At 49.8% G+C, this 26584-nt stretch overlaps 1 protein-coding gene across 2 annotated transcripts in view; it reads right to left on the bottom strand.

Moving 5' to 3' along the window:
• Positions 1-5517: 5517 nt before the first annotated feature.
• Positions 5518-26584, bottom strand: part of VPS26C (VPS26 endosomal protein sorting factor C) — a 52237-nt gene continuing 31170 nt past the window's right edge. Inside the window, exons 4-8 of one of the 2 annotated variants that reach the window (XM_045501393.1) lie at positions 22979-23059; positions 19496-19570; positions 14294-14444; positions 13901-14053; positions 5518-7537 (exon numbers count right to left, since the gene is read on the bottom strand). In XM_045501393.1, coding sequence (XP_045357349.1) covers positions 7449-7537; positions 13901-14053; positions 14294-14444; positions 19496-19570; positions 22979-23059 — 549 coding nt within the window. In that variant the 3' untranslated portion in view covers positions 5518-7448. Of the gene's footprint in view, positions 7538-10597; positions 11311-13900; positions 14054-14293; positions 14445-19495; positions 19571-22978; positions 23060-26584 lie in introns of those variants that run through there. The other variant, XM_045501394.1, reaches the window with a different exon arrangement.

Here is a 26584-nt window from a genome sequence, read left to right as displayed (position 1 = left end):
GCCCCAATTTTTAACACAACTTATAATATTCTCAATTCTTCTGCAACTGTTGAATGACGTTTTTAACTTCGTATTCCTTGCTTGTCTCAATACTAAGTTCTTATTTATACACCTGGGTCCAACTGTGGCTTTTATATTTGGTAAATTGTCCTGTCTCTTTTGGCACAGCTACCATACTGTTTTAATTTTTGGGTTTTTTTTTTTTTTTCATACTACCTAATAATCTGGTTCGGTATTACCTTTCATTTTTTCCTTTATTTTTAAAATGTTATTGAATATTCTAAATACAAAGAACAAACTGAGGGTTGATGGGGGATATGGGAAGGGGGCAAGTGTGTGATGGGCATTGAAGGGGGCACTTGTTGGGATGAGCATTGGGTGTTGAATGTAAGCCAATTTGACAATAAATTATATTAAGAAAATTGAAAAAAAATAACATACTTATTCTTCCATATGAACTTTAGATCCAAAGAAAATATTACATTAAGATTTATATTAGAATAAAGTTAAATATTAAAAATTTTAAAATTTTTATTTTTATTTATTTTTGAGAGAGAGACAGAGAGCATGAGCCAGGGAGGGGCAGAGAGAGAGAGAGGGAGAGAATCTCAAGCAGGCTCCATGCTATCAGCACAGAGACCAATGCAAGGCTTGAAGCCATGAACTGTGAGATCATGACCTGAGCCGTGACCAAAAGTCGGACATTTAAGCTTGGGTGGTTTAGTCAGTTGAGCGGCTGACTTCAGCTCAGGTCATGACCTCATGGTTTGCGGGTTCAAGCCCTACATCAGGCTCTGTGCTGACAATTCAGAGCCTGGAGCCTGCTTCAGATTCTGTGTCTCCCTCTCTCTCTGCCCCTCCCCCTAATTGCACTCTGTCTCTCTCTCTCTCTCAAAAAAATAAACATTAAAAAAAAAAAAGTTGGACGCTTAACCAACTGAGCCCCCAGGCATCCCTAAATATTAAACAATTTCAATTAATTTGATAACTGATAACTTTACAATTGAGCTTTTCTATATGCAATACATACATTTATCTTGATTTTAAGAAGTATTCCTAGTGGCACTTACTCTCATCACTTGTATTCAACATTGTACTGGGGGACCTAGCCAGGGCAATTAGGTAAGAAATAGAAATAAAAGATGACGTTGGAAAGAAAAAAGTAAAACTAACTCTATTTGCAGATGACATGATCTAGTATATAGAAAATCCTAAGGAATCTACCCCCCCCAAAAAAACCTATTAGTAATTAACCTATTATTAGTAATTAACCTATTAGTGATTAATATCAGCAAGAATCCTGGATACAAAACAATATATAAAAATCAACTGTATTTTGGGGCACCAGGGCGGCTCAGTCAGTTGAGTGTCTGACTTGATTTCAGCTCAGGTCATGATCCCAGGGTCGTGGGATCGACCCCCCACGTCGGGCTCCTTGTGAGCATGGAGCCTGCTTAAGATTCTCTCTCTTTCTCCCTCTGTCCCTCTCCCCTGCTCTCTCTCTCTTAAATAAAAAATAAATTAAAGTCATAGGACTCATACTTTACAATTTCAAGACTTACTACAAAGCTACAGTAACCAAGACAGTATGGTACTAACATAAGAATAGACACATTGATTAATGGAATGGGGAATCCAGGGTCCAGAAACCCATATGTGTATAATCAATTGATTTTTTTACCAGGGTGCCAGGACAATTCAATGGGGAGAAATAGTGTTTTTTTTGACAAATGGTGCTGGGACAACTGGATATCCACATAGAGAAGAATGAGGTTAGATCTCTACTTCACAACATACAAGAAATTAACTCAAATTGATCAGAGACATAAATCTGATATCTAAAACTATAAAACTCTTTGAAAAAAAGCCACAGGAGTAAATCCTCACGGCCTTTGGATTAGGCAGTAGGTCCCTGGATATGACAACAAAAGCTCAAGCAAGAGAAGAAAAAATGAATGAACTGGACTAATCAAATTTTAAAACTTTTGTGCTTAAATTATGTATCAGGATGGCAAGAAGACAACCCACAGAATGGAGGAAAATACTTGCAAATCATATATCTGAAAAGGGGTTTGTAAACAGAATGTACAAAGAACTCTCACAACTTAGTAATAAAAAGACAAAGAATCCAATTAAATACAGGGCAGAAGATCTGAATAGACATTTCTCCAAAGATGACACACAAACGGCCAGTAAGCACATGCAGAGATGCTCAATATCATTAGTCCTCAGAGAAATCAAAATCAAAATCACGATGAGATACCACTTCACACCTGCTGGGATAGCTGCAATAAAACGATGGGCCATAACAAGCGGTGATGAGGACGTGGAGAAATGGGGACCCTGGGGCACTACTGGCGGGAATGTAAGATGGTCCAGCTGCTGTGGAAAATAGTCTGGCAGTTCCTTAAAAGATCAAAGAGTCCTATGACCCTCAACTTCTATTCCTACATGGAGAGTTAAGAGGAGTAAAAACACATGTCCACAAAGGGCTTATATGCATATAAGTGTTCAGAACAGTATTTTTCTTAATTGCCAAAAAAGTGGAAACAGTTCAAATGCCTGTAGCTGAGAATACACACAATATCCTACAGCTATACAACGGAATGTTATGTGGCGATAAAAAGTAACAAGCTATAGGGGCGCCTGGGTGGCTCGGTCGGTTAGGTGTCTGACTCTTGATTTTGGCTCAGGTCATGATCTCATGGTTCGTGAGTTTGAGCCCCGCATCGGGCTTTATGCTGATAGCCTCTGCAGAGCCTGCTTGTGATTCTCTCCCTGTCTCCCTACCACTCCTCCCCCACTCTCTCTCTCTCATTCAAAATAAATAAACTTAAAAAAATAATGATCTACTGATCCACGTTGCAATGTGGATGAACCTCAAATACACGATACAAAGTCAAAGAAGTCAGTCACAAAAGGCCACATAATGTATGATTCTATTTATATGAAATGTCCAGAAGAGGCAAAGTATGGAGACAGTAAATTACTGGTTTCTCAGGGCTGAAGGCAGGAAGTGACTGACTGCTAATAGGTTCAGGGTTTCTATTTGGGGTGAAGAAATGTTCTAAGTTTAGATGGTGGTGGTGGTTCCACAATTCTGTGAGAACACTAAAAAACAATGAAATTATACACTGTAAATGGGTCAATTTTATGGTTTCTAAATTATATCTCAATAAAGATGTTAATAAAAAGAATACATATCCTTTGGATCTGACATGATCTATATGATTCTCTCCTTTTGTACATGTTGGAATAACATATACAAAATAAAATACAAAATAAAACATTAAAGAATATATACCCTAAGGCATCCATTAAGATGGTTTCCTTTAACTGATTAATGTGATAAATCATGTCAACAGATTCCTTAGTGTTGAACTGCCTTTTCCTATTGTAAACATACACACATACCCCTTCCTGGTCATGATACATTGGCTTCTTTTTTTAAAGTTTATTTATTAATTTTGAGAGAGAGCGAGAAGGGGGGTGGGCAGAGAGAGAGAGAGGGAGAGAGAGAATCCCAAGTAGGCTTTACACTGTCAGTGCCCAGCAGGGGCACTCTCAAGATCATGACCTGAGCCAAAATCAAGAGTTGTGTTTAGTTTGTCCTATTGAAACTCTGCTAAGCAAAAAAGAGGTTAGAGTGGGAGAGAGCCAAAGCATAAGAGACTCTTAAAAACTGAGAACTGAGGGTTGATGGGGGGTGGGAGGGAGGGGAGAGTGGGTGATGGGTATTGAGGAGGGCACCTGTTGGGATGAGCACTGGGTGTTATATGGAAACCAATATGACAATAAATTTCATATATTGGGGAAAAAAAAAGAAACTCTGCTAAGCAAATCAGTCTTTTCAAGTACCAACTCCTGGACTTAGTTATAAACTTTCCAGTGTTTTTGCTTTCATATCAATCAATTCCTGCTTTCATCATCACTTTTTTTTTTTTTTTGAGGGGGGGGTGCTCAAGTGAGCAAAGGGCAGAGAGAGAAGGGGGGAGAGAGAGAGAGAGAAAGAGAATTCCCACGAAGGACAGAGAAGGAGAGGGAGGAAGAGGGAGAGAGGGAGAAGCGGGGTTCCCCTGAAGCAGGGTTCAAGATCAACCAGTGCGGGGCTCAAACTCATAAACCATGAGATCATGACCTGAGCTGAAGTCCGATGCTTAATTGACTGAGCCACCCAGGTGCCCCTTATTGTCATTCTTATTTTGTTCTTGCTTTTCTAGACTTAGGAGTGCCTAACTCATTAGTTTTCATTCTCTCCATTGTAATAATAAAAACACTTAAGGGGAGCCTGGATGGCTCAATCAGTTAAGCATCCGATTCTTGATTTCAGCTCAGGTCTTGATTTCAGAGTTTGTGAGATCAAGTCCCATATTGGGCTCTGCGCTGACATCATGGAGCCTGCTTGGAATTCTCTGTCTCCTTCTCTCTCTGCCCCTCCCCTGCGCATGTGAGTGCTCTTTCTCTCAAAATAAACAACCTTAAAGAAAAAAGACTATGAATTATCCTTTGACTGCAGCACTAGTCACTGTGCAAAGCTCTTTGCCATATAGTATATTCATTTTCATTAAATTAAAAAAAATTTTTTTTATATTTTTATTTATTTTTGAGAGAGAGAGACACAGAATCCAAAGCAGGCTCCAGGCTCCGAGCTGTCAGCACAGAGCCCGATGCGGGGCTCGAACCCATGAACCACGAGATCATGACCCGAGATGAAGTCAGATGCTTAACTGAGCCACCCAGGCGCCCCCCAAAAAATTTTTAAATGCTTGTCTATTTTTGAGACAGAGAGAGAGCACAAACAGGGGAAAGGCAGAGGGAAATACAGAATTTGAAGCAGGCTCCAGACTCTGAGCTGTCAGCACAGAGCCCAACTCAGGGCTCAGACCCATGAACCATGAGATTGTTACCTGAGCAGAAGTCAGATGCTTAACCTACTGAGCCACCCAAGCGCCCCTCATTTTCATTAAATTTTAAAAGGTCTGCAAATAAAGTTCTGATTTTCTTTTTGAAGAATGTTATAAAATTTACAAATGGTTATACTGAATTTTTCTTTTGGTATTAATTTCTAATTTTATTGCAATATGGTAGACTGTGTGGCTTGGGCAATTTCTACTTATTAACATTTTATTGAGATTTTCTTTCTTTTTTGGAAAAATGTATACCTGATTTTTGCAAATTTTCCATGCATTAAAAAAATATTTATTTTCTGTAAGATATAAAGGAAGATGGTGGTAAACACTTCAGGGAATCAATACTCATCTCTTGAATTTACCTGTTTTTTGTGTTTTGTGTTTTAATACATTTTGATGTTGAAAACTATTTTAAAACTAAAACGAGGGGTGCCTCGGTGGCTCAGTTGGTTAAGTGTCCAACTTCAGCTCAGGTCATGAACTCGCGGTTCATGGGTTCGAGCCCCACATCGGGCTCTGTGCTGACAGTTCAGAGCCTGGAGCCCGCTTCCGATTCTGTGTCTCTCCCTCCTCCTCTCTCCCTGTCCCTCCCCCACTGACACTCTGTCTCTTTCTCTCAAAAATAAACATTAAAAAAATTAAAACATAAACATTTAAAAAATTAAAATGAATACTTGATTTTAGTTTTCTGCTCTTTTCCACAACCTTTCGTCAACTAAGTCTGTACGTACCCTTTTCTTGGTGCATCAAGCAGCAATATGTCTGGGCTGCTGGCCCAGCCTCCCTCAGGGGGCCTGATCAGTGGCTGCTGGTCTAAAACAGGAAAGCCGGTCTCATCCCATCACATAAGACCCAGAAGTGATGGTTCTGAAGCCCTAGTCCTTTGTCCCCCAGATGGGTGACCCCTGAGAAAGGAAGTGACAACATCGCATCTCACGGAGCACTTGTTTAACAAACCCTACCTCAGGGAACCCCAGCCTCCTGCCCCTGCTGGACGTTGCCAAGGGAACCAAACAGAGGCATCGTTGGAGCAAGTGACAGTTGATGCCGATCACAGGCAATCCAATATTTTGGTTTTTCCGCCCCCTTGGCCTTGGTCAAGGGGGTGCTCCCAAAATCCGACAACAGTCCTGCAGACACAGGTGCAAATGATGTCTTGTACTTTCCTAAGTACTTAAAACCTCCAGAGTATGCTTCTTGTATGTTAATGCAAGGTTTCAGAGGGCCTGGCTGGGTTTGGATGTGAAAAACCCCTCAGCACTTGGAATCCTGCCTAACCTGGCGGGGGTCGAGGTGGCCCCATTCTACCAGCGACATTCTCAGGAAAGCAGAATTGTGTGTCACGACTCCTCACTGAGCTATCACTCCGGTTTGCCTTTACTCCCTCCATCACTTCACTGCATTTCGTGTAAGTGTAGATGGCTCAGGTTTGAGTCTGTAAGCTAGGTACCCTTAGGTTTCTTAGTAAAGTCACGTTCTTTGACTATTCCAGCCACTCTTGACAGTCTCGAGTATAAATAGATTTTGGTGGTCAGAGTGAAGACACTGACCCAGGAGACTTACTCTCACCTCCACCTCTTGGACCCACATGCACGCACTTTTTTTCTGCCCGAGTGTCTAGTTTTGCCCACCTTGGCGTTCCAGAATTGTTCATGTCCAAAAGTGGCCTTCTCTTCCCGGAGCATTTTCCCAAGCAGTTGCCCTGCCTTGTGACTTTTCAGCTCTACGCTGGTCCCAACATCCGTTAGCTTGGATAAGCCTGACCATGGACAGAGGTTTCTCCACACAAAACTTTCTTCCGCCTCTGACAACCAGTGGCAATTACGAAGAGTGGCTTTGACAGCAGGGATGCACAAACAGGTGGCCCCCCACGAACAAGATCACGTGCGCCTTTAGCAATGGCTATCTATTCTAATTCTCTCTTGGTGTGGGAAGTCGGGGCCATGGGGGCGGATGATTGGGCCAGGAAACCTACAGAGCGATGTGGCTCGGGCAGCTCACAGCTTCTCTGGGCCTCAGCTTGCTTAGCTGCAAAGTGGGGATAACAGAACCCCCTCAACAAGGCCACTGTGAGGTCATTACTGCAAGACACTACAGTGGGCTGAATTGATCGAGAACATTCCTGATATTTTCACTTTCCAGAAAGGAAATCAGGACGAGAGTACGACTTGTCTTGGACTTGTGGGTCTTCTGTCACTCACCTCACTCCTTAACGGCATCCAGCTGCAAACGATTTCCTGTCTCCTGATTTCATCTTCCTTTGATTCACCTCATCAAAACGAAGGCCATCACTGAGAACAAAGGCAGCAGAGCCCTGAGCTCCCCTCGGCTGACACGGTGACGCAGCCAACGTGGGACGGGGAATAGGAGGAAAAGGGCAGGAAAGCATGTCGCTGACGTGGCACAGTGAGGCCCGCACCAAGCGAGGTGAGGGTGGCCCGGGGTTTGGCGCAGGTAAAACTGGACCTCGTTAAACAGAGCTCCCCCAGGGAGGTGGGGAGGCGCGGGCGGTGCCTTCCGTCAATTCGGATCCCTCCATCAGCCACGCGGAGAGTAACCGTTCCCTCCTCCGAGGATCACCATTCGGCTAAATGATATGTGCACAGCACTGTCGACGGGGCCAGATTCTAAATGACAAACGCTCACGTATCTCCTACTCCCATTAGACCCAGAGCCACCGCTGGTCTCTCTCTTTTTATTTTTTAATTTTTTAAGTTTATTGATTTATTTTGAGAGGGGCAGAGTGAGAGGGAGAGAGAGGATCTCAAGTAGGCTCCTCACCGTCAGCACAGAGCCCGACTCGGGATCCGAACCCACAAACTGTGAGATCCTGACCTGAGCCGAAATTGAGCCAGTCGCTCGACCGACTGAGCCACCCAGGCGCCTCCACAGCTGGTATCTCAACATCCAGTGACTCAGAACCACCAGGGTTGAGCACCTCCCACCTCCACCCCGAGCAGGCAACTAGAGGCGCACCCTCTAGAGGGAAAGGAGGAGCCTCGCCTCACCGGAGGCAGCACCTCCTGACAAGGTTCAAGGACGGGTCGGGGCCGGCTCAAGACCCTCTAGGGCGTCTGGGTGGCACAGTCGGTTAAGCGTCCGACTTCAGCCAGGTCACGATCTTGCACTCCGTGAGTTCGAGCCCCGCGTCAGGCTCTGGGCTGATGGCTCAGAGCCTGGAGCCTGTTTCCGATTCTGTGTCTCCCTCTCTCTCTGCCCCTCCCCCGCTCATGCTCTGTCTCTCTCTGTCCCAAAAATAAATAAACGTTGAAAAAAAAATTAAAAAAAAAAAAAAAAAAAAAAGACCCTCGAGCCCACCCTCGCCAGCCTGCTGCAGCTCTCCCCCCAAAGCGGAGGATACAAGGATGTCGTGCAGATGTCTTCCGTGAATTCACTCTTGGTGCTAAGCCGGCCCTTCTCTCCGGGGAAACCAGCAACTTAGTCCTTTTAATTGACTGACCAGTAACCGTGAAAACCAGCCCTGGGTCCTTCCACTCGGGTCAGGGAGGTTTTCCTGGGTGGGGCCGGGCGTGGCCACCCGACGGGTAGTGATGGTGGGTCCCAGGGGTACTGGGCTTCCTTCCACCCTGGCACTTGGCCAGCCGACCCCAGCAGGGTTCTGGACCCCTGAGAGCCTCAAAGCTATCTCTCAGCTCGGAGGGTCACGAAGATGTTTGTTGCACACGCGTGGGTACCCCCGGCCCTACCAGGCCCGGGCCCCGGTGTGGGGCTCCTGCCTTTCCCGCCACCCGCTCTGGGGTGGGGTTGGGCTGCCAAGCCTACCGGCAATCTGGGGGTCTGGAGAGGCATCCCTTCCTTCCTCCTGTGGCCACACAGGGTGGGGAGGTGAGCTGTTCTTACACGTTCGGGGACGGGTGTCCCACTTCTCCGCCATCCCCGAGGCGCTGAGCTCCGGCTAGGCTGGGCTGGGCGGCAGGCTGCTCCTGGGCCCATGGCCTCCTCATCACACAACCACACCCAGCAGCAAAGGAGTTGGAAGTCAGTCCCTACTCAGGTGGCCTTGGGTTCATGGAAGCATATTATTTCGGAAAAAAAATTCTGAAAGGGATCGTGGGATCCCAGAGTGTAGCCATCTGCCACAGCCCGCATCTCTGCCTGCACGTGGAGGTAATCTTCTCCCTTAAAGTTTTTTAAATACTTTTTTAAACGTTTATTTTTGAGAGAGAGAGAGAACATGCGCAGGTGCACACAAGTGGAGGAGGGGCGGGGGGGTTGGACAGAGGATCTGAAGCAGGCCGTCAGCCTGATGTGGGACTCGAACTCATGAACAGGGAAACCACGTTTAGCTTAACTGATGGAGCCACCCAGGCGCCAACCCCACCCCCCCACCCCCGAAGTTTTAAGAGGAGAATTCAGACCCAGACTGGGAATTATGAGATTCCAATGGTGGGGGCAGACAGGGCACCAGGGTGTTCTTCCCCACCAGCTACCAGAGCAGGTAGGCTCAGGACATCGACTGGACGAATTCAGGCACAAACGCTTTGGCTTTTTCACACCTGATTTCTGATCTACCTCTTGCCTTTACGCCGGAACTTACAACATGGCCGAGAACTGGAGCCAGGCCCCTCGCCTGCCGATCTCTGACAGCCCAAGTGCGTTCCTGCCTCGAAGGGCGTTTCCAAATTAATACAGGTAGACACTCACGGTTCAGACTCTTTCCTTCCCCTCCCCCTCCTCTGCTCTTGCTCTAACTGGCGAATTTGGCAGCCCCGGGCACCTTACAGGGGATACCCCGGCCCCAGCCAGCCAGGACAGTAGCCGGGCGGTTGCCGCTGTCCGAGATATCTACACATCTGTGTTTCCCTTAAAAAGCCACGGGAGGTGTCTGGCCAGGAAGGGGAAGGACATGGCCAGCCTGAGGCCCTTGCCTGGGCCACTCGGGATCCAATGAGATGAAAATCAAAGCAGCCAGGCTGCTGGCAGGTCTTGAGTTAATAGCCCCTAAGAAGGGCAGTCGTCATATTTATATCCATAAAACCGGTCAACTAAAGAAATTCTATAGCAACATACATCCCAAACCTTTTCTCAAAATTCTTATTTAGCTTTTTTCTTTTTTCACTAAAAATGACTTCTGCCTTTAAAATTTCCCAGAAAGTATGGCCTCTTTGTCTTCTGATACTCTAAACACATCATCAAAGACAATTATTAATGTCACGTGAGCATAAAGGGCGATTTATAAACCGGAAATGCGTTCTCTGGGAGCCAGCTTCGGAATGACTCCGTGGATAAGCGCTGTCAGCTTCGCTGGCGAAGCCCCAGGATAAGGCGGTGCCTGACTCAGGCACCCATCTCCGAAGACAGCGGTGTGGCCGGGGTGCGGGGGGGTGGGTAAGCCGGCCGCCTTGCTCAGGCCTGACCAGGCGGAGGGACCGTCAGGGAGGCCAGGGAACGTGCGAAGCACACGTCTTATTTCTGAGGCCTGTTGGTTGCGGACCAACAGAAACAATGGCTGGATCAGACGGAAGAAACGCGTCGCAACAGGCTCACATTCCGCGAGCCACGTGGCTTTACTGAACGCACCTCCGTCACGGGCTTGGGGGCAGGCCAAGTTCATCACGTCCAGGGCATTTTCCCAGCACCACCCACCGCAGAGGGGTCTTCGCCTACTGCCCCGGGCACAGGTCTCCTGCCATTCGGAACCCACCCAGCAACAACAGGTGCAGACAGAGGTTTTTTCCTCCCGTGCCAGGAAGGGACGCTTTATTCCAGTTCCCTCAAAACTTGGAAGTTGTTATGAAAAATGTTACAAAAGGCCTACAGAACAGAGTCGGGAAAAAATGCTACACCGTTCTAGGGGATGCCGCTTTGCGGCCCCGCGCAAATGATCCGCAGACCCCGTCCCCGCAGCCCCGCGCGGGCGGAATCCATAAACGTCGTAAGCCGGCCGCTTGCCCGTGACCATCCGGCGAAGCTGCTTTGCTGCGGGGGAGTCTTCGGTGCGGAGGGTTTCCTCGGCCTCCAGGATCCCACTTTCCGGCCAAGCACAAACGGCTGTTTGTAGTTTTACTGCCTCTACAAGGGGGCAGTTAAGTCAGGAGTCCCAGGAAGTTTTGCTTTCTGCCAAGCGATCTGGCCAAAAACAACGGAGTCCTGTTGAGTCTTAAAGAAGAGGTCTGACGAGAGGCGAGCACTGGAAGCAGAAGCTTCACGGTGACTGTGGTCGGGGGTCAGCTCCGTTTCTGACACAGATTCATCGAGAAAGGAAGCACAAGCTGCGGGCTTCGGCTCCCACGGGTCGGCCCCCCAGCCGCATTTCCGCCCCCCCGCTCCCGCCGTCCACACTGCCCGCTCCTGGGCTACATCCTACACAGCTTCAGCGGAAAGTTCTCGGTGATGAGGTGATCGGGGTGGAGAAGCACAACGATGTTAACCTCAAATTCTGAGAAAAGAAAGAACGGGCGTCACACTCACCTGCCCCCGCAGCAGAGGCCACACGCCCACCACCCGGCTCTGAAGGTGAGGGGCGCACAGGCAGCCCTGGGGGCTTCTGTGCCCGCGACCCGCGACCCGCGACGGTCACCCTCAGCTTCCGAGGGAACCGGGGAGGACTCTCTCTAGGGGAATTTGTCTTCTCTCCTTGGAACAGGAAGAGGTCAGCTTCTCAACCACACTTTCCTCATCCTCTGTCCTTACCAGAGAGAATCTTCTAGAATCCTTTCTGCTCATTCATAGTCTTGCTTTTTCTTTTTTTTTTTTTTTCCTTCCAACAGTTCTTCATGGAAGAACCGACTGGGAACTGGCCAGCTGTGTGGGTCCCTGTCTCCCGCCCCAAACGAGAGACTGCGGTTTCACTGTTGTTCTTTGCGGGAGGGGTTAATTCACCCCAGACGCCGGTTCAAAGAACGGTCTCTCGTTGACGACGGCAAAAGCGGTGTGCGTGAGCAGGGAGCTCCGTGCCAAGAGGCCAGGGCCAAGCACCAAGGCAGCTCGGCTGGGGAAGGGGCTCTGCAGTCACCTCACCCACGGCCCTCGTGGCTGGAGTCCTGAGGATAGTGTCCCCGAGGGTGTCTGTCTGCCTTCCGGGGGGGGGAGGGGGCGGCCTTGGCAGGAGCTGTGGGCCAGCAGCGCCCCTGTCTCTCTCCTCATGGTGACGATCGCTACAGCACTTGAACGGCCTGCTGGGACTCTGGTGGCCATCGTCTTCCCCCATCCCCCCGCCCCCCTGCCGTCCTCCCTGCAGGGGGCACGGCGTGGCTGGACTCCCAGCAGGCCAGGAAGGCCCAGGTCAGGGAGCTGGTGCTGCCTCTCCTTATGGCAGAGAACACGGGGCAGAACAGCCATTCCGCCCAGGCTCCGGGGCCCTGAGCCGGTCCCCGCAGGAGGACCCGGGCCCGACGGAGCACTGGGTCACGTGTGGTCAGCACCAGCAAAGCTGAAGGGGGCGCACGGAGGTACCGCTGGACACTTGGGACGTACGGCTCGCTCCCACCTCCCAGCCAGACGCCCGGAGCCTCACCCCAGCTGGGCCCATGGACGGCAACTCCAGGGCCCACGGGAGCCGCGGGGCCCAGCCATCGGGCCCTCCCTCTGCTGCGTGCGCTCCCGACCAGCCGTGTCCGGCGGCCTGTGATCCCCACCAAGTCCCTACCAGTGTCTGGGAGCCTGTCAGCCCCAAACCACACGAAATTCACTATCAGGTCTGAAGAGCATTACTGCTGTCCCGGCTGAAGGACTGAGGGCATGATTTATATGGAAGAATCGCAGGCTTGCATGACATGTTATATGGACGCTTTCTAAATCTGATAGAAACAGCATGCAAAAAGTTAGGGGCTCAAAATACAGCACAGAAGAACAAAAATGTTTAGAGCTCTTAAAGTTTATGTAGAAAAACCAAGTGAGAAAGCAACAGATAAGCTCCTCCTTCTGGCTTAAAATCAAAGTACGCTGAAGTAAAACACGGCCTTTAGGACGCCGTGGGCAGCATGCCGGGGCCCTGATGCTGGTCGCCAGGGGGGCACCTGCGGGGGGAAGTGGGCAGTGGAGGGCGTTCGCTCTGCACTCCAGCCCCTGGCGCCCTGCCCTCTCTGCTGTGGGCACACACCAGCTATTCGATAATAATCATACACGTTTTGTGAGAAAAGTCACAGCAGCGGGGCGCCTGGGTGGCTCAGTCTGTTGGGCGTCCAACTTGGGCTCAGGTCATGATCTCACGGTTCGTGGGTTCGAGCCCCGCGTCAGGCTCTGTGCTGACAGCTCAGAGCCTGGAGCCTGCTTCGGACTCTGTGTCTCCCTCTCTCTCTGCCCCTGCCCTGCTCATGCTCAGTCTCTCTCTCTCTCTCTCTCTCTCTCACTAATGAGTAAATGTTAAAAAAAAAATTTTTTTTTAATTAAAAAAAAAAAAAAAGTCACAGCAGCTTAGCTCGGGTCAGATCTGACCCCACGCTATCTTAAGCAGACATCGCCGTCCTTGTACGTGTTTGGCAAACAGCGGAGTCTGGTGCCCTCTGCTCCTGCCGAGGATGTCCTGACCCCACGACGTGCTTGTTATGATGTCCCATGGCAGGTAAAAGCACTCAAGGGGCTTTACAAATATTCGTCATGGAAAATGACCACCACGCCGCCAGCTGGTGGAAGACAGCAGCCTTCACGGTGATCACACTGATGGTCACGTCTGAGTCTCCCCCAAATGCCATCCTATCAGAGGAGCCTGCCTGACCTCCTCACGCACACGGCGGGCTTGCTCCCCGGTGTGCTAGTTTCCTTCTCGAACCCACGGTCCCTGCCCTACCGCGACAGGGCCACGCTGTCTCCCCGTGGAGGGCCGGTGCCGCTCACGTGTACGGTCAGGGCTGGCACGGCAGCCTCTCGGGGAGCTCCTGCTGAGTGGCCGGAGGACTGGGTGCTCTGGGCCGAGCCCGCCCCAAGCAGACCCGTGTGGGTCTGGGCCTCAGGCACTCAGTGGCCCTTCTGCGGCCCCGCCTTTGCGGGAGAACCCCGGCAGGCCCGGGGCAGGGAGCCAGCGCGCTTACCCACTTTGAAGTTGGTGGTCTCCAACGTAGGGCAGGTGAACAGCCGGGGGAAGACCATGTATATGGGGACAGACAGGCTCCGGCAAACATCTCCGTCGGCGATCTGAATGTTCTGAATCTCCGTGGCGTCTCGGGCGTATCCTTCGGCACACCCTGGGGGAGGTGGGCCACCCAGCAGTCAGGACACAGCGGGTGTCCAAACGCGCCCAGCGAGAGACCCCGGGGACTCCGTGAGCACCTGTGTCACCCCGCTCACCCAGCGCTGCCGTCTGCCCCACACGACTCGAGCTGCCTCCCTCCGCGTGGCGCCTTCTCACACGGACACGTCCCGGAAGCGGGAGGCGCGCCCTTCCGCCCGCTGCCCCCTCGGCACGCCGGCCGCAGGGCCCTTACCGCACGTCTCCACGCGGACCAGCTGCAGCTCTATGCTCTTGATGGCGGCCTCCGAGCTCTCGACCAGCAGCTCGCCCGTCAGCGGCTGCGTGATGACACAGCTGGTTGAGCTGAGATGGCCCCTGATGAGAAACTTGGGGAGCAGGGCTCTCTATGAGAAACAGAAGCAAGACGTCAGGGACGAAGGTGCCAAGGGAGATCACTCCACAGTCAGTCACTCGGTGCAAATAAAAACCGAACACAAAGCTGGATAATTTTCATAAAACCCACGGTCGAGTCAGTTAACAGACTGAATTACTCAACAGCTGCCCGCAGACACCAGGCGTCCACACGGCCCGCACAGAATGGCCGGCTCCCTCGGAGCTGTCCCGATCGCCTAGATCAGATCTGGAAAGCTCCTTCTTACCAAGCAACACGACCTAAAAACGCCCAAGGAAGTTGCCAAGAGTGTGTAAGGGCCACGGGCAACCGGTCACACATACACCCAAAAGGTTTTAAAAAAATAATCAACTGGGGCGCCTGGGTGGCGCAGTCGGTTAAGCGTCCGACTTCAGCCAGGTCACGATCTCGCGGTCCGTGAGTTCGAGCCCCGCGTCGGGCTCTGGGCTGATGGCTCAGAGCCTGGAGCCTGTTTCCGATTCTGTGTCTCCCTCTCTCCCTGCCCCTCCCCCGTTCATGCTCTGTCTCTCTCTGTCCCAAAAATAAATAAACGTTGAAAAAAAAAAAAATTAAAAAAAAAAAATAATAACTTAAAAATGCCCCCAATTATTGGGGCCTGGGTGGCTCAGTCGGTTAAGCGTTCGACTTTGGCGTAGGCCACGATCTCAGGGTTCGTGGGTTTGAGCCCCGTGTCGGGCTCTATGCTGACAGGTCAGAGCCTGGAGCCTGCCTCAGATTGTCTCCCTCTCTCTCTGCCCCTCCCCTGCTCATGCTGTCTCTCCCTAAAATAAATAAACATTAAAAAAAAAATGCTATGCTCCCAATTATGCAATTTTGAAAAGCCAAGGCATTTATTTTATTTCAAGGACATTTAAAAAATTTTTTTACATTTAGTTTTATTTTTTATTTATTTACTATTTTTTTAAGTAGGCTTCACTCCCAGTGCAGAGCCCAATGCGGGGCCTGAACTCATGACCAGGAGATCAAGACCTGAGCTGAGATCAAGAGCCAGACGCTTAACCAACTAAGCCACCCAGGCACCCCTCAAGGACATTGAAAGAAAACAATGGTCATCAATGCTTGACTAAACCTTCTGGACGCTTCCTCTGTAGACCTAAGAACCTGGTCACAGGTGGATGATGATTTCTTGTGGGAAGTGGATATAAACAGAGGTAACTGTTCTACAAGCCTTCACCTTGCTGGTCCCAGTTACTAAAGTGGAGTCTGGAGCACTGCTGTCTCACAGAAACAAAATGAGGCAAAATGGGAACCACCTATGTAATTTAAAATTTCCTAGTAGCTATATTTTAAGGAGTAAAAGGAAACAGCTAAAATCAACCAATAGGTCCAAACTCTCCCTTCCACATATAATCGATATTAAAAATTATATTTATATTCTCTTTCTTTTTGAAATCCAGTCAGGACCTGACACCCAGAGCTCATCTCAGTTCAGACCAGTCACACCTCAGGGGCCAGCGGTGGCCGTGACTGGTCTCCCCTGTCGGGCAGCGCCGGAACTGGGGTGCAGAGACCCACACCTGCTGGCCCCAAGGGCAGAGAGCTCTAAAAAAAGACTTGATTCAAGACAAAGTTCTAAAAATAACTACAGAGAGGCTATTTGTTCCGAAAACTAAAAAGCAGTAGCAGTCTGCATTAAAATTCTTTTAGGCAACTGGCAAAAAAGAAAAGCTCTCAACGCCCAGCTAAAGATTCTAATAATTCACTTTACCCCTCCTCCCGGGGACATGACGTTGGCATAAACAAACAAACAAAAAAACAAGCTACACAGAGAAAGACCAGACCGGTGAAGTGTTTCTGTGAATAAAAGTGCACGGTCAGTGAAGCTCCCGGCTCAGGGAACCACGTCCTGCGGTTAGAAGACAGAGCTCTGGGGGCGCCTGGGTGGCTCAGTCGGTTAAGCGTCCTACTTCGGCTCAGGTCACGATCTCGCGGTCCGTGAGTTCGAGCCCCGCGTCGGGCTCTGTGCTGACCGCTCAGAGCCTGGAGCCTGTTTCGGATTCTGTGTCTCCCTCTCTCCCTGACCCTCCCCCATTCATGCTCTGTCTCTCTCTGTCTCAAAAATAAATAAACGTTTAAAAAAAAAAAAAAAAAAGAAGACAGAGCTCTGCACACGCGTGCTCCCAGGGGGCCCTGGGCAGCCCTGAGCTCAGAGGTGGAGCCCACCCGGGGAAGGGGCAGTTGGGGCGGGGCAGTCACAGGGATGGCGGAACTGGCCATGGGTGGCCTCTGGGGTCAGCGTGTCCCCCTCGAGGGGGACTTCCCACCCAGGACGCTCCCAGAGCAGGCTGGGCGAGTGTCCCCATTTACGGCCACAATGCAGGACGACAAGGCTCTGACCCCAGAAGACAAGCCACCTGCACACCTTCAAAGAGAGCCCACAGGGCCGAATGCCCCTCCCTTGCAGCAGAGCTCCTCAGGTAGAGTGTGCGTGTGTAACCACAAGGACAGATTATCATTTGGGCTGAGGACAGAGAGTCTGGTTAACAAGGCCACACACGTTTGATCCTCGTTTATATAAACATAAGCTGACACCCAAAAACCGATAGACACTTGAGGAAAATAAAAGCAAGAAAAAGAGGCCGACACCAGCAAACAGGATCACCAGGAAGAGAGATGAAGGGCCATGTGTCTGCAGGAAGAGGCGCTATCTTGTGAGAGGAACTGCTTGGAGATGAATCACACTGCTGTTGAAGCAAACGTTTCTTTTATTATTATTTTTTTTTTATTATTATTATTTTTAACGTTTATTCATTTTTGAGACAGAGAGCGACAGAGCATGAACAGGGGAGGGTCAGAGAGAGAGGGAGATACAGAATCCAAAGCAGGCTCCAGGCTCCGAGCTGTCAGCAGAGAGCCTGATACAGGGCTTGAACTCACAGACCGTGAGATCATGACCTGAGCCGAAGTCAGACACTCAACCGACTGAGCCACCCAGGCGCCCGAAGCAAACGTTTCAATAGCTGGGCTCCATACCAACCAAAGAGCAAATCAGTGAGCTGGAAGACCGAGCCGAGGACTCTGCTGGGACGTGTCTAAGAGACACTGAGAGATGGTCACAGAGCTGAAGGAAAGACAGCAGGCACACTGACTAAGGAAACATCAAAATCTGGGCAAGGGCTTAGACATTCCACAATGCTAAGGATGGGGAGATATTGGAAATTTTCAGTGCTGGGTAAGGAAGAGGGAGGAGACACAGATGAGCTCGCACAAATTTGGGGATCAGGTCATCATCAGAATCACGAGGCACCAGAACACCAGGCAGCTACTTCCCAAGTTCTAAGGGCAAATGAATTTAGAGCCAGAGTCTTCGACCTGGACAAACTAGGGTTCCAGTGTCTGGTGCCTGTTAGACACTCAAGGATGTAAGTTCACTCCTCGCCCTTTCTGAAAGAATGACTCTAGGATGTACTCCAGCAACACAGAAAATAAACTGAAGACACACGAGAATGGGAGAGGAAGCAACAGGCAGTGATGACCACGGTGACACCTCCAGTAAAGCAGTGACAGTTAAATCCTGACTGTGATAGTTCAGGCAACTATGAGAAATGGCTTCTAAGCCAACAGAGGCTTAATTAACACTGAGAAAAATGAAACAGACAAACCTGACCTTAGATTTCAGACCATTTCAACAAACAAGGGTGTGGTGGGAGGAAAATGCGAAAATGTTATAAACCTTCCGGCAGAAGGTTCTTGTTCTCCGTGTTGTTACTGAAACGCATGATTGTCTCTGCATGTTTGAACATTTGGGGATAACTGTTAGGAAAACAGAAACAGGATGTTAGAGAAAAAAGGAGCAAGTAACAGTATGCTAACAGAAAAAAAAACCCTTGCGACCTTAATCAATTAGACCAAGGCCAGGCAAAAAGAGAAACATTAAGGTACACATAAAGGTACCATTAAGGTACACGCAGGACATGATGGAAGGAACAAAACAAACTCGTTCAAAGGATCTGGCTGGGTGCTCTTTACAAGACACTCTTGGATCTACTCAGCCCCCCTCCCCTCTCCCGTTCTGTCACCTGGTTCTGTATTGTTTAGATTCCTAAGAAACACAAACCAGTTAAGAGCATGAGCGCCAACTGGGACACCACTGGGTAGTTCTCGGGCTGAACAGCCGAGGCCGGGGAGGGACCAGGGCAGTGAGATCCGGGCCGCGGCCGCAGCCTCAGCCCGTCACTACCACCTGCACTCCCTGCACGTGTCCAGTCACGTTCAAATCCCTGTGAGAGTACAAGCTGACCGGGCCATGGGGGTCCTGTCCCCTCCAGATGGTAAAGGGACTTTCTGAGAGGCACCTGAGGACGCACCCCTGCCTCCCCAGGGAGGCCAATAACCGCTCCTGTGCCCCAGGCCTCCCAGACTTGCCTTTAACCCAGATGACAGGGTCCGGACAGCAGAATGCGGGATGACAGCAGGGAAGAAGAGCCAGGCCCTCGGACAAGACAGCAGGTGGCCAGCTAAGAAGTGAGGGGTGCAGGGGTGGTCGGGACTCAGGCAAAAGGGGCTCTGACTGCAGCACGATAGAACCGGGAGGAGAGGGGGGGACCATGGTGGGCATACAGGCTCCCGGAGCAGCCTCTGAAAAGCATTCTTCTTCCAAGTAGTTACCAAGTTTAAAAAGAAATCAAACCAGGGGCGCCTGAGTGGCTCAGTCAGTTAAGCGGCCGACTTCAGCTCAGGTCATGATCTCACAGTCTGTGAGTTCGAGGCCCTAGTCGGGCTCTGTGCTGACAGCTTGGAGCCTGGAGCCTGCTTTGGATTCTGTCTTTCTCTGCCCCTCCCCCCACTCACATTCACGCGTGCGCACACACACACACTCTCTAATACAAATAAACATTAAAAAAAAAAAAAAAGAAAAGAAATCAAACCAAAAATCCAGGCTATTTTGGGTACAGAGATAATCGGAACGTTACTCTTGCTGATGACCTCATACCCAAAGAAGGAACCCTTGGTCAACGGTCTGTCTGCGGGGTCCGGTCACCAAGAAAACATCTCTGGCTTTCAAGTGGGAAGTGCACGTACCTCTCGGACGTTCTGCAAGGTTTCGGGAGTGATAGTGAAGTCCACAGGGCTCGGGGTCAGCTTCCCCTTCTGAGGCTAAAACAGGAGGTAAAACCAACATCAGCTGCTTGAAGGCCCAGGGTTCCACGGGTCCAACTTCCCTTTCCGTTTTTAAACAGATGAAAGGCAGCAGAATGGATCAGGGGGGCGGGGGGGTGGGGAGCTGGCAGTGCGAGGCAGCTCACCTGGGTTCTACAAACACAGCTCTGCCGAAAGACAGTGTTGTGCTCTTTGTCACATTTCTTCATCCCCTGTGACTTAGTTTCCTCATCTGTAAAATGAGGAACCACTTTCTTAACCTATCAGGTCCCTTTCAGGTCCGGGAATTAAAAATCAGACCTAAGAACCAAGGGTAGTATTATTGGAAGGTATTCGTGTTAAAGCTCTTAGAATAAGAGCTGACACCAAGTACCTCTGATGTGCTACTGACTGAGCGCGACAAGCCTATGGGGTGCCGTTACAGTCACTGGCCCCACTTCACAGACAAGGACAATGAGGCACAGAGAACTCGGATGGTCTCAAGTGGCAGAACCGAGATTCAAACCCGTGTGGTCTGGCTCCAAGGCCGGCACTGTGAGCCACCCAGCCGTCCAAATGTCCACCGGGAGGATCACTCCCATTGCATAATCATAAATGTTGCCATCGTCAGCCAAGCACGGTCACCTCCACGTTACAACAGCTGCGGAACCCATCGGCACCGCCGAGCTTCATGAGGGCCTGCCTGGCGGATTCCGCTCCGGCGCTGGGATCCAAAGGCCACTGACACCCAGATGCCAGGAGCCAAAATGCCAAGTTTACTCATTTACCAAAGGCGTTTTCTACGCAATACTCTTATTAATAGGTTCATGAACATAGTCTTTAGTGGATATATTCTTCCTCACGGCATTTAAAGGAGTATTTAACTTGTCGACTAGAGATCACAGCATGGTTTTATCCTTCTCATGAAATCGTTCGTAAAAAAGAACAGGATTATTTTTGTAGTTTTTTTAAAGATTTTATTTTTAAGATTTTAAGCCCCAACATGGGGCTCGAACTCACAACCCTGAGATCAAGAGCTGCACGTTCCAGCAACTGTGCAAGCCAGGCACCCCAAGAACAGGGTTCTTTTTTTATTATTCGTTTTTTAATGTTTATTTATTTTTGAGAGAGACAGAGACAGAGCGCGAGCGGGGGAGGGGCAGAGAGAGAGGGAGACACAGAACCCGAAGCAGGCTCCAGGCTCCGAGCTGTCAGCACAGAGCCCGACGTGGGGCTCGAACCCACGAGCGGTGAGATCATGACCTGAGCCAAAGTCGGATGCTTAACCAACTGAGCCACAAGGCGCCCCCAAAAACACGGTCCTTGAAGGCTGGGTGTTGGTAAGCTGCCAGGAGCAGGGAGGAAGCCCCACACGGCCCTGCCACTGGTGCCCGCCCTGAGCTGACCTCTGACAGGGCCCTGCAGTCACGAGCAGGCTGGGGGTCAGGGGTCAGGGAAGACCTGGCCTGGAGTGTGGCTCTGGGCAGGGAGCTGAATTTGGGTTTATTCTCCTTCACAAAGCTGGAGGTTCTTTTTGTTAAAGACATAAAAAGGGTATATGTCTGTCTCTTTTACGGAATAATCCACATTAAAGAAAAAAAAATTTTTTTTTGCTTCCATGTGAAGACCTTTGATACAAAAAAGGAAAATACCTAAATCACATGACTTCCAAAAAAAGATAAATATTTTTAATATTTTATATAATATATTATCACTAAAAGACACTTAAACAATGATTATTAAAAATTTAATAAGGGGTTAAGGATAAATGTTAGACGTCCTAAAAAAAAAAATCACAAAAATGATGGAAATAAAGGACATCGGTGATTTTGCCAATCTTCTGCACGAGAGATTTAAGTCTTACATTTTTACGTAACCACTACTAAAAGACATCCATGGACATTTCATAACAGTACAAAAGAAATACAATTGCAAATTTTCCACAAAAGCAACGTGCCTCCCCACGGAGCTCTGTAGAAGCCCCCATTTACTAAGGCACATGGCAGGGACCACGGGAAACGTGTGGGGTCCCCAGGACGCGGCGCCTTGCGCAATTACCTACGAAGGGAAGCGAGTCAGGGAAAGCTAGTGGCTTCTGCGTCTGTCCAGTTTGGTGCCATCTTGACACGGCCCGCAGCCCCACAGAACCCGTTCGCTCACGGAGCACACGCACGGGCCTTACCCGGCCCGGTGAGGCCGTCAGAAGCGGTGTTCCCGGGTCAGCCCGGGGACGGCCCAGGCAGACGTGCGCCGACACGTCCAGACCCCGTTCACCTGGGCGCCTCCAGGAACCCCAGTTTGGCCACCTCCGTCTCCAAACTGCTCAGGATCAAATGAAAGGCAGATGCGCTGCAGTCTGAGTCTACGCAGCCATTCAAGGGGGGAGCTAGGCTAGCGCTGGCCTAGAGAAAGCAGGAGCCGGCCCTGACCTGGAGGTGTGAGCACACAGCCCAGGGAAGGGAAGGACGACACGGCCTGCAGAGAGGCCCGGGAGACAAGGGAATCCAATGCTGTGGACATCCATCACACGTGTCACACCTAGGGCGGACAGGGCCAGTCACCGTGAGGCTCTGCACGATGACCAAGGAACAGCACAGATGGGCTGCGGACTCTACCTTGAATTCACCCGGAATCGCCAGCAGCCACAGGGGAGAGGGATCCAGTTCCCTCAGTCGGCACGTGAAAGGAAATTTTAAAGAATATGTTGTAAAAAATTTTTAAAAATGAATAAATAAATAAATAAAATAAAGAATATGTTGTCACGGCAAAATAGTAACAGAAGGTGCTGGGAGAGGGGCGCCTGGGTGGCTCAGTCAGTTAAATGTCTGCCATTGGCTCAGGCTGTGATCTCACGGTTTGTGGGTTCGAGCCTCGTGTTGGGCTCTGTGCCGACAGCTCAGAGCCCAGAGCCTGCTTCGGATTCTTTGTCTCCCTCTCTCTCTCTGCCCCTCCCCCACTCATGGCCTATGTCTCTCAAAAATGAATAAAACATTTTAAAAAATGTATTAAAAAAAAAAAGTATTGGGAGAAGCGACCCACCCTGACCCCGAAGGTCCCTGTGTGCTCTCGCTGGGCGTGCCAACAAGGTAAGGTCCTGACCATCCCTTGTCTGAGGCGGGCCATTGCTCTGGGTTGTGTGGCCGTCATGACCTTGAGAAAGGAAGAGATGCGTCCCTCGGAAACAGGCCTGCTGCTTGCTATGACAGAGGTGGGCCCCCTGCCCGCTGTTTCTCAGTGGAGGCACGGCCCCCTGCAGGGTTCTGATCCTGCCAGAAGACACTAGGGTCCCTGTCTCCAACCCAGGAGTCTCTTCCCCAGCAGCCATGACACAGCACCAGGCTAACTTCTTGGCCTACAAACGGGGGAAAAGACCAGACCCTACGGAAGAGTCCCATCATGACGCGCAGAGCCCCAAACACAGCTTACAGCGGAGTGAACGATGAATTCGCAGGTCTTCGTCACGTCCTTGGCCAACAGAGACCGCCTCATGTCACAGCGCAGGGTATACTGGAGGGCGAAATCGGACAAGAAAATGCCGTTTTAGTGTGGTCTGCTTCCACCTTGGAACTTTATCCAAAGACCCAAGAAAGCCAACTTTCAGGGAAACGTGGTCCAACTACTGTGTTATATGAACCTAATACACATAACTGGGGGAGCCAGTGCTCAAAGTAAAGGCATTTCTATAAAAAGACCAAAAGCAAAGACACACTTTCGGGTGATGCCGCGGCCGCCCCGTAGTTGACCCGCTGGTGCAAAGGCACAGAGTCTCACCTAGAAGAGGCAGAGAGCGGAAAGAATGTGCACCTGGGAGCAAAAGCCGCTTTGAATCCAGCTGTCTGTCTTAGCGTGTGAACCCCGACAAATAAGACAACCCGTCTGAGCTTTAAAGAGCAGGGATCTCTTTAAAATGGGGATATTAGCGCCTGCCTGCAGCAAGGGCCGAATGAGATGATGTGTGACACCCACTTAGTACAGGGTCTGGCACATAGCAGCTCTTGGTAAAATGGCAGCTATTTTGTCCCGAGGATTAGAAAACACACAGGAAGGACAAGCAGCCCCAGGACAGCGTCTGGCATTTCACGAACCGCCCCTGAGAAGCGAGCTGCCCGTGGCACCGTGTGCACAGCACGGCGCCGGGTGACGGAGCAAGATCGGAGTCGGACCCTGCACCCAGGAGTTCCGGCTTTAGCGAAGAGAGGACGCTGCGGTGACAGTGCTCAAGGTCTAAGACTCCAGGGCACCTCAAAACTAGCTCTCCATATTTTAACTAACTTTTTTAAGGTCTATTTATTTTTGAGAGAGACAGAGAAACAGAGTGTGAGCGGGGAAGGAGCAGAGAGAGAGAGGGAGACACGGAATCCGAAGCAGGCTCCAGGCTCTGAGCCACCGGCACAGAGCCCGATGCGGGGCTTGAACCCACAAACCGTGAGATCATGACCTGAGCCGAAGCCGGATGCTTAACCGACTGAGCCACCCAGGCACCCCTAGCTCTCCATATTTTAACCTTAAGTAATAAAGAAGGGGAAATCTTTTAAAATGTTTATTTTAGAAAAGCCAACCATATGCAAAAGTAAAGAGAAGAGTATAAAGACGCCCCACGTATCCAGGAGCCAGCTTCCACAGGGGTCGATGCATGGCCAATCTTAACTATTCTCCCTCTCAGCCGTTCCCCATCTGCCAATACACAGACGTACCCTGAGTGCAAGGTGATGGGGACGGGTAAGGCAGGTGGCATCACACTAGCTTTTAACCCGTGTTCAGTTTCTCTGCTGTGCCTGGGCTGTTTTTCTGAACCAGCCACTGCTCGTGTACCTCCTGCAAGACAGGCCCGGTTCTACCCAAGGGAGAGCGGGCCCCTCTGCGGGGCCGGTCCCTGAGCTAAGAGCTCTGACCTGGGACTGTTTCTTCACATGGTTCTTGTCTGTGGGTTGACACACTGGTAACAAAAATCTATAGCATGATCACTGTCTTCATGCTAATCTAAAAAAAAAATCACATAACCCACATTGAAGAAAGTCAGCTACTGTTTTAATCATCCAGGAAAAACTTTAGAATTATGTTCAAAATATTTTATATAACTGGGACTACATGCATGGTTGAATCAAGAAGCTACATTATTATGAATGACCTGTCCACATTATACAAGGAGTTGCTATATATTTAAGGTGTTACTGGGATATTAAAACATTTTTAAAAATTTGTTTGTTTATTTCGGGAGAGAGAGAACATGAGCAGGGGAAGGGCAGAGAGAGGGAGAGAATCCCGAGCAGGCTCCACACTGTCAGTGCAGAGCCTGACACAGGGCTCAAACTCAAGAACTGTAAGATCATGGCCCGAGCGGAGACCAAGAGTTGGACGCTTAACCGACTGAGCCACCCAGGCGCCCCTAAAACATTTTTCTAAAGAAACATCCCTTGTCTACAAAGATCTTTATATATATAAAGATCTACAAAGATCTATATCTATATCTGTATCTATATATCTTTTTTTTTTAATTTTTTTTCTTAATGTTTTTATTTATTTTTGAGAGAGAGAGAGACAGAGCATGAGCAGGGAAGGGGCAGAGTGAGAGGGAGACACAGAATCGGAAGCAGGCTCCAGGCTCCGAGCCATCAGCCCAGAGCCCGATATGGGGCTCGAACTCACAGATTGTGAGATCATGACCTGAGCCGAAGTCAGACGCTCAACTGACTGAGCCACCCAGGCGCCCCTCTGTATCTATATATCTATATATAAAGATCTTTGTAGACAAGGGATGTATATATACGTGTGTACACACACACACACACACACACACACACACACACACACACACATTCTCTTTTGCTCTTTTGAGATTTCAATCTGGTCTCCCCAGTCAGACAAGCTCAGTGAGGCCTGGTACTGTTAGATCTGTATACGTGTGTGCACACACAACGTGTGTGTATGTGTGTAGTCTGTGTGTATGCACACACGTGTTTTGTCTTTCTCCTACACAGCCCACACACTGTCTAGCATTTTGTTCGACATTTTGTTCGGACCTGCCTGGTCTCTTGCATTCTTTTCCCAGTGGGAACTTCCCCTTCCTCATTTTTAGTCTCAGGGCTTTGGCAGAGCTGACCTCCCATCAGCCTCCTGGAAGTGACCGGTAAGCCAGGCCTGCTACGGGGAAACAACTCTTTCTGCTGGGGTGCCGATCCAGTAGATCATACGCCAGCCACACACTAGCAGCCAGCTCTGCCGTGGCCAGGGAAGAACCCAGCTGAGAATGAGGCCTGCACAGAAGACAACGGAGCCGGAGACACAACTGGCCTCCCGCACTTCTGGCTCTGTGATCTGATCCCTTTTTTAGGTGAAGTCAGCTTGAACTGGATTTCCATCACTCGCAAAGGAGTGAGAACAAGTGGCATCAACTTCTGGCCACGGAATGTTTTTAAGTATGAAGGCAATAATTCGTAACATGGGGCAGATGCTAACAAGCGAGGGTGGGGAGAAAGGCGGAGAAGAGGAACATGCTGATTTTTGTTCCAGGAATTATGTTAATTCTTTTACATGCACCATCTCAGTTAATTCTAACAACTCCAATAGAACTGTTAGGACAATGCAAGGACAGTTACCAATACCTCATTTATATTCAATCATTCAACAAATACGGACTTGGACCATTCCATGTGCCAGGCACTGAGCTAACTAAGCACTTCATGCCAAGACCTCATTAATCCCCTAGGAGGAGGTCATGAAGGCTGTTCGGGGTCACAGAGGTGGGATATGAATTTACACCTGCTGGCTGCCAAAACCCATGCTCTGAATCTTTACACAACACATAACTCAAGCCCAGATCTGTCTGCTGCAAAGCCCTCGATCTTTTTGCTTTATCCCGCTCTTGCCCAATCGTGAAGAAATGGTCCAGGTGGTAGGAGTTTCCGCAGGTCAGAGGGGGTCAGGACGGTCAGACTGAGCAGGGCTCCAGAAGGAGGTGCAAGATTGGGTCTTCTATGACCGTCAGTAAACACAGAGCCAACAGGAAGAAGAAAGAAGACTGCCAATAGATTT

The sequence above is a fragment of the Leopardus geoffroyi genome, chromosome C2 (assembly GCF_018350155.1).
Source record: "Leopardus geoffroyi isolate Oge1 chromosome C2, O.geoffroyi_Oge1_pat1.0, whole genome shotgun sequence".
In the NCBI taxonomy this organism is placed as follows: domain Eukaryota; kingdom Metazoa; phylum Chordata; class Mammalia; order Carnivora; family Felidae; genus Leopardus; species Leopardus geoffroyi.
Note: the sequence above shows the minus strand (reverse complement) of the source record. Positions and strands in the feature narration are given on the sequence as shown.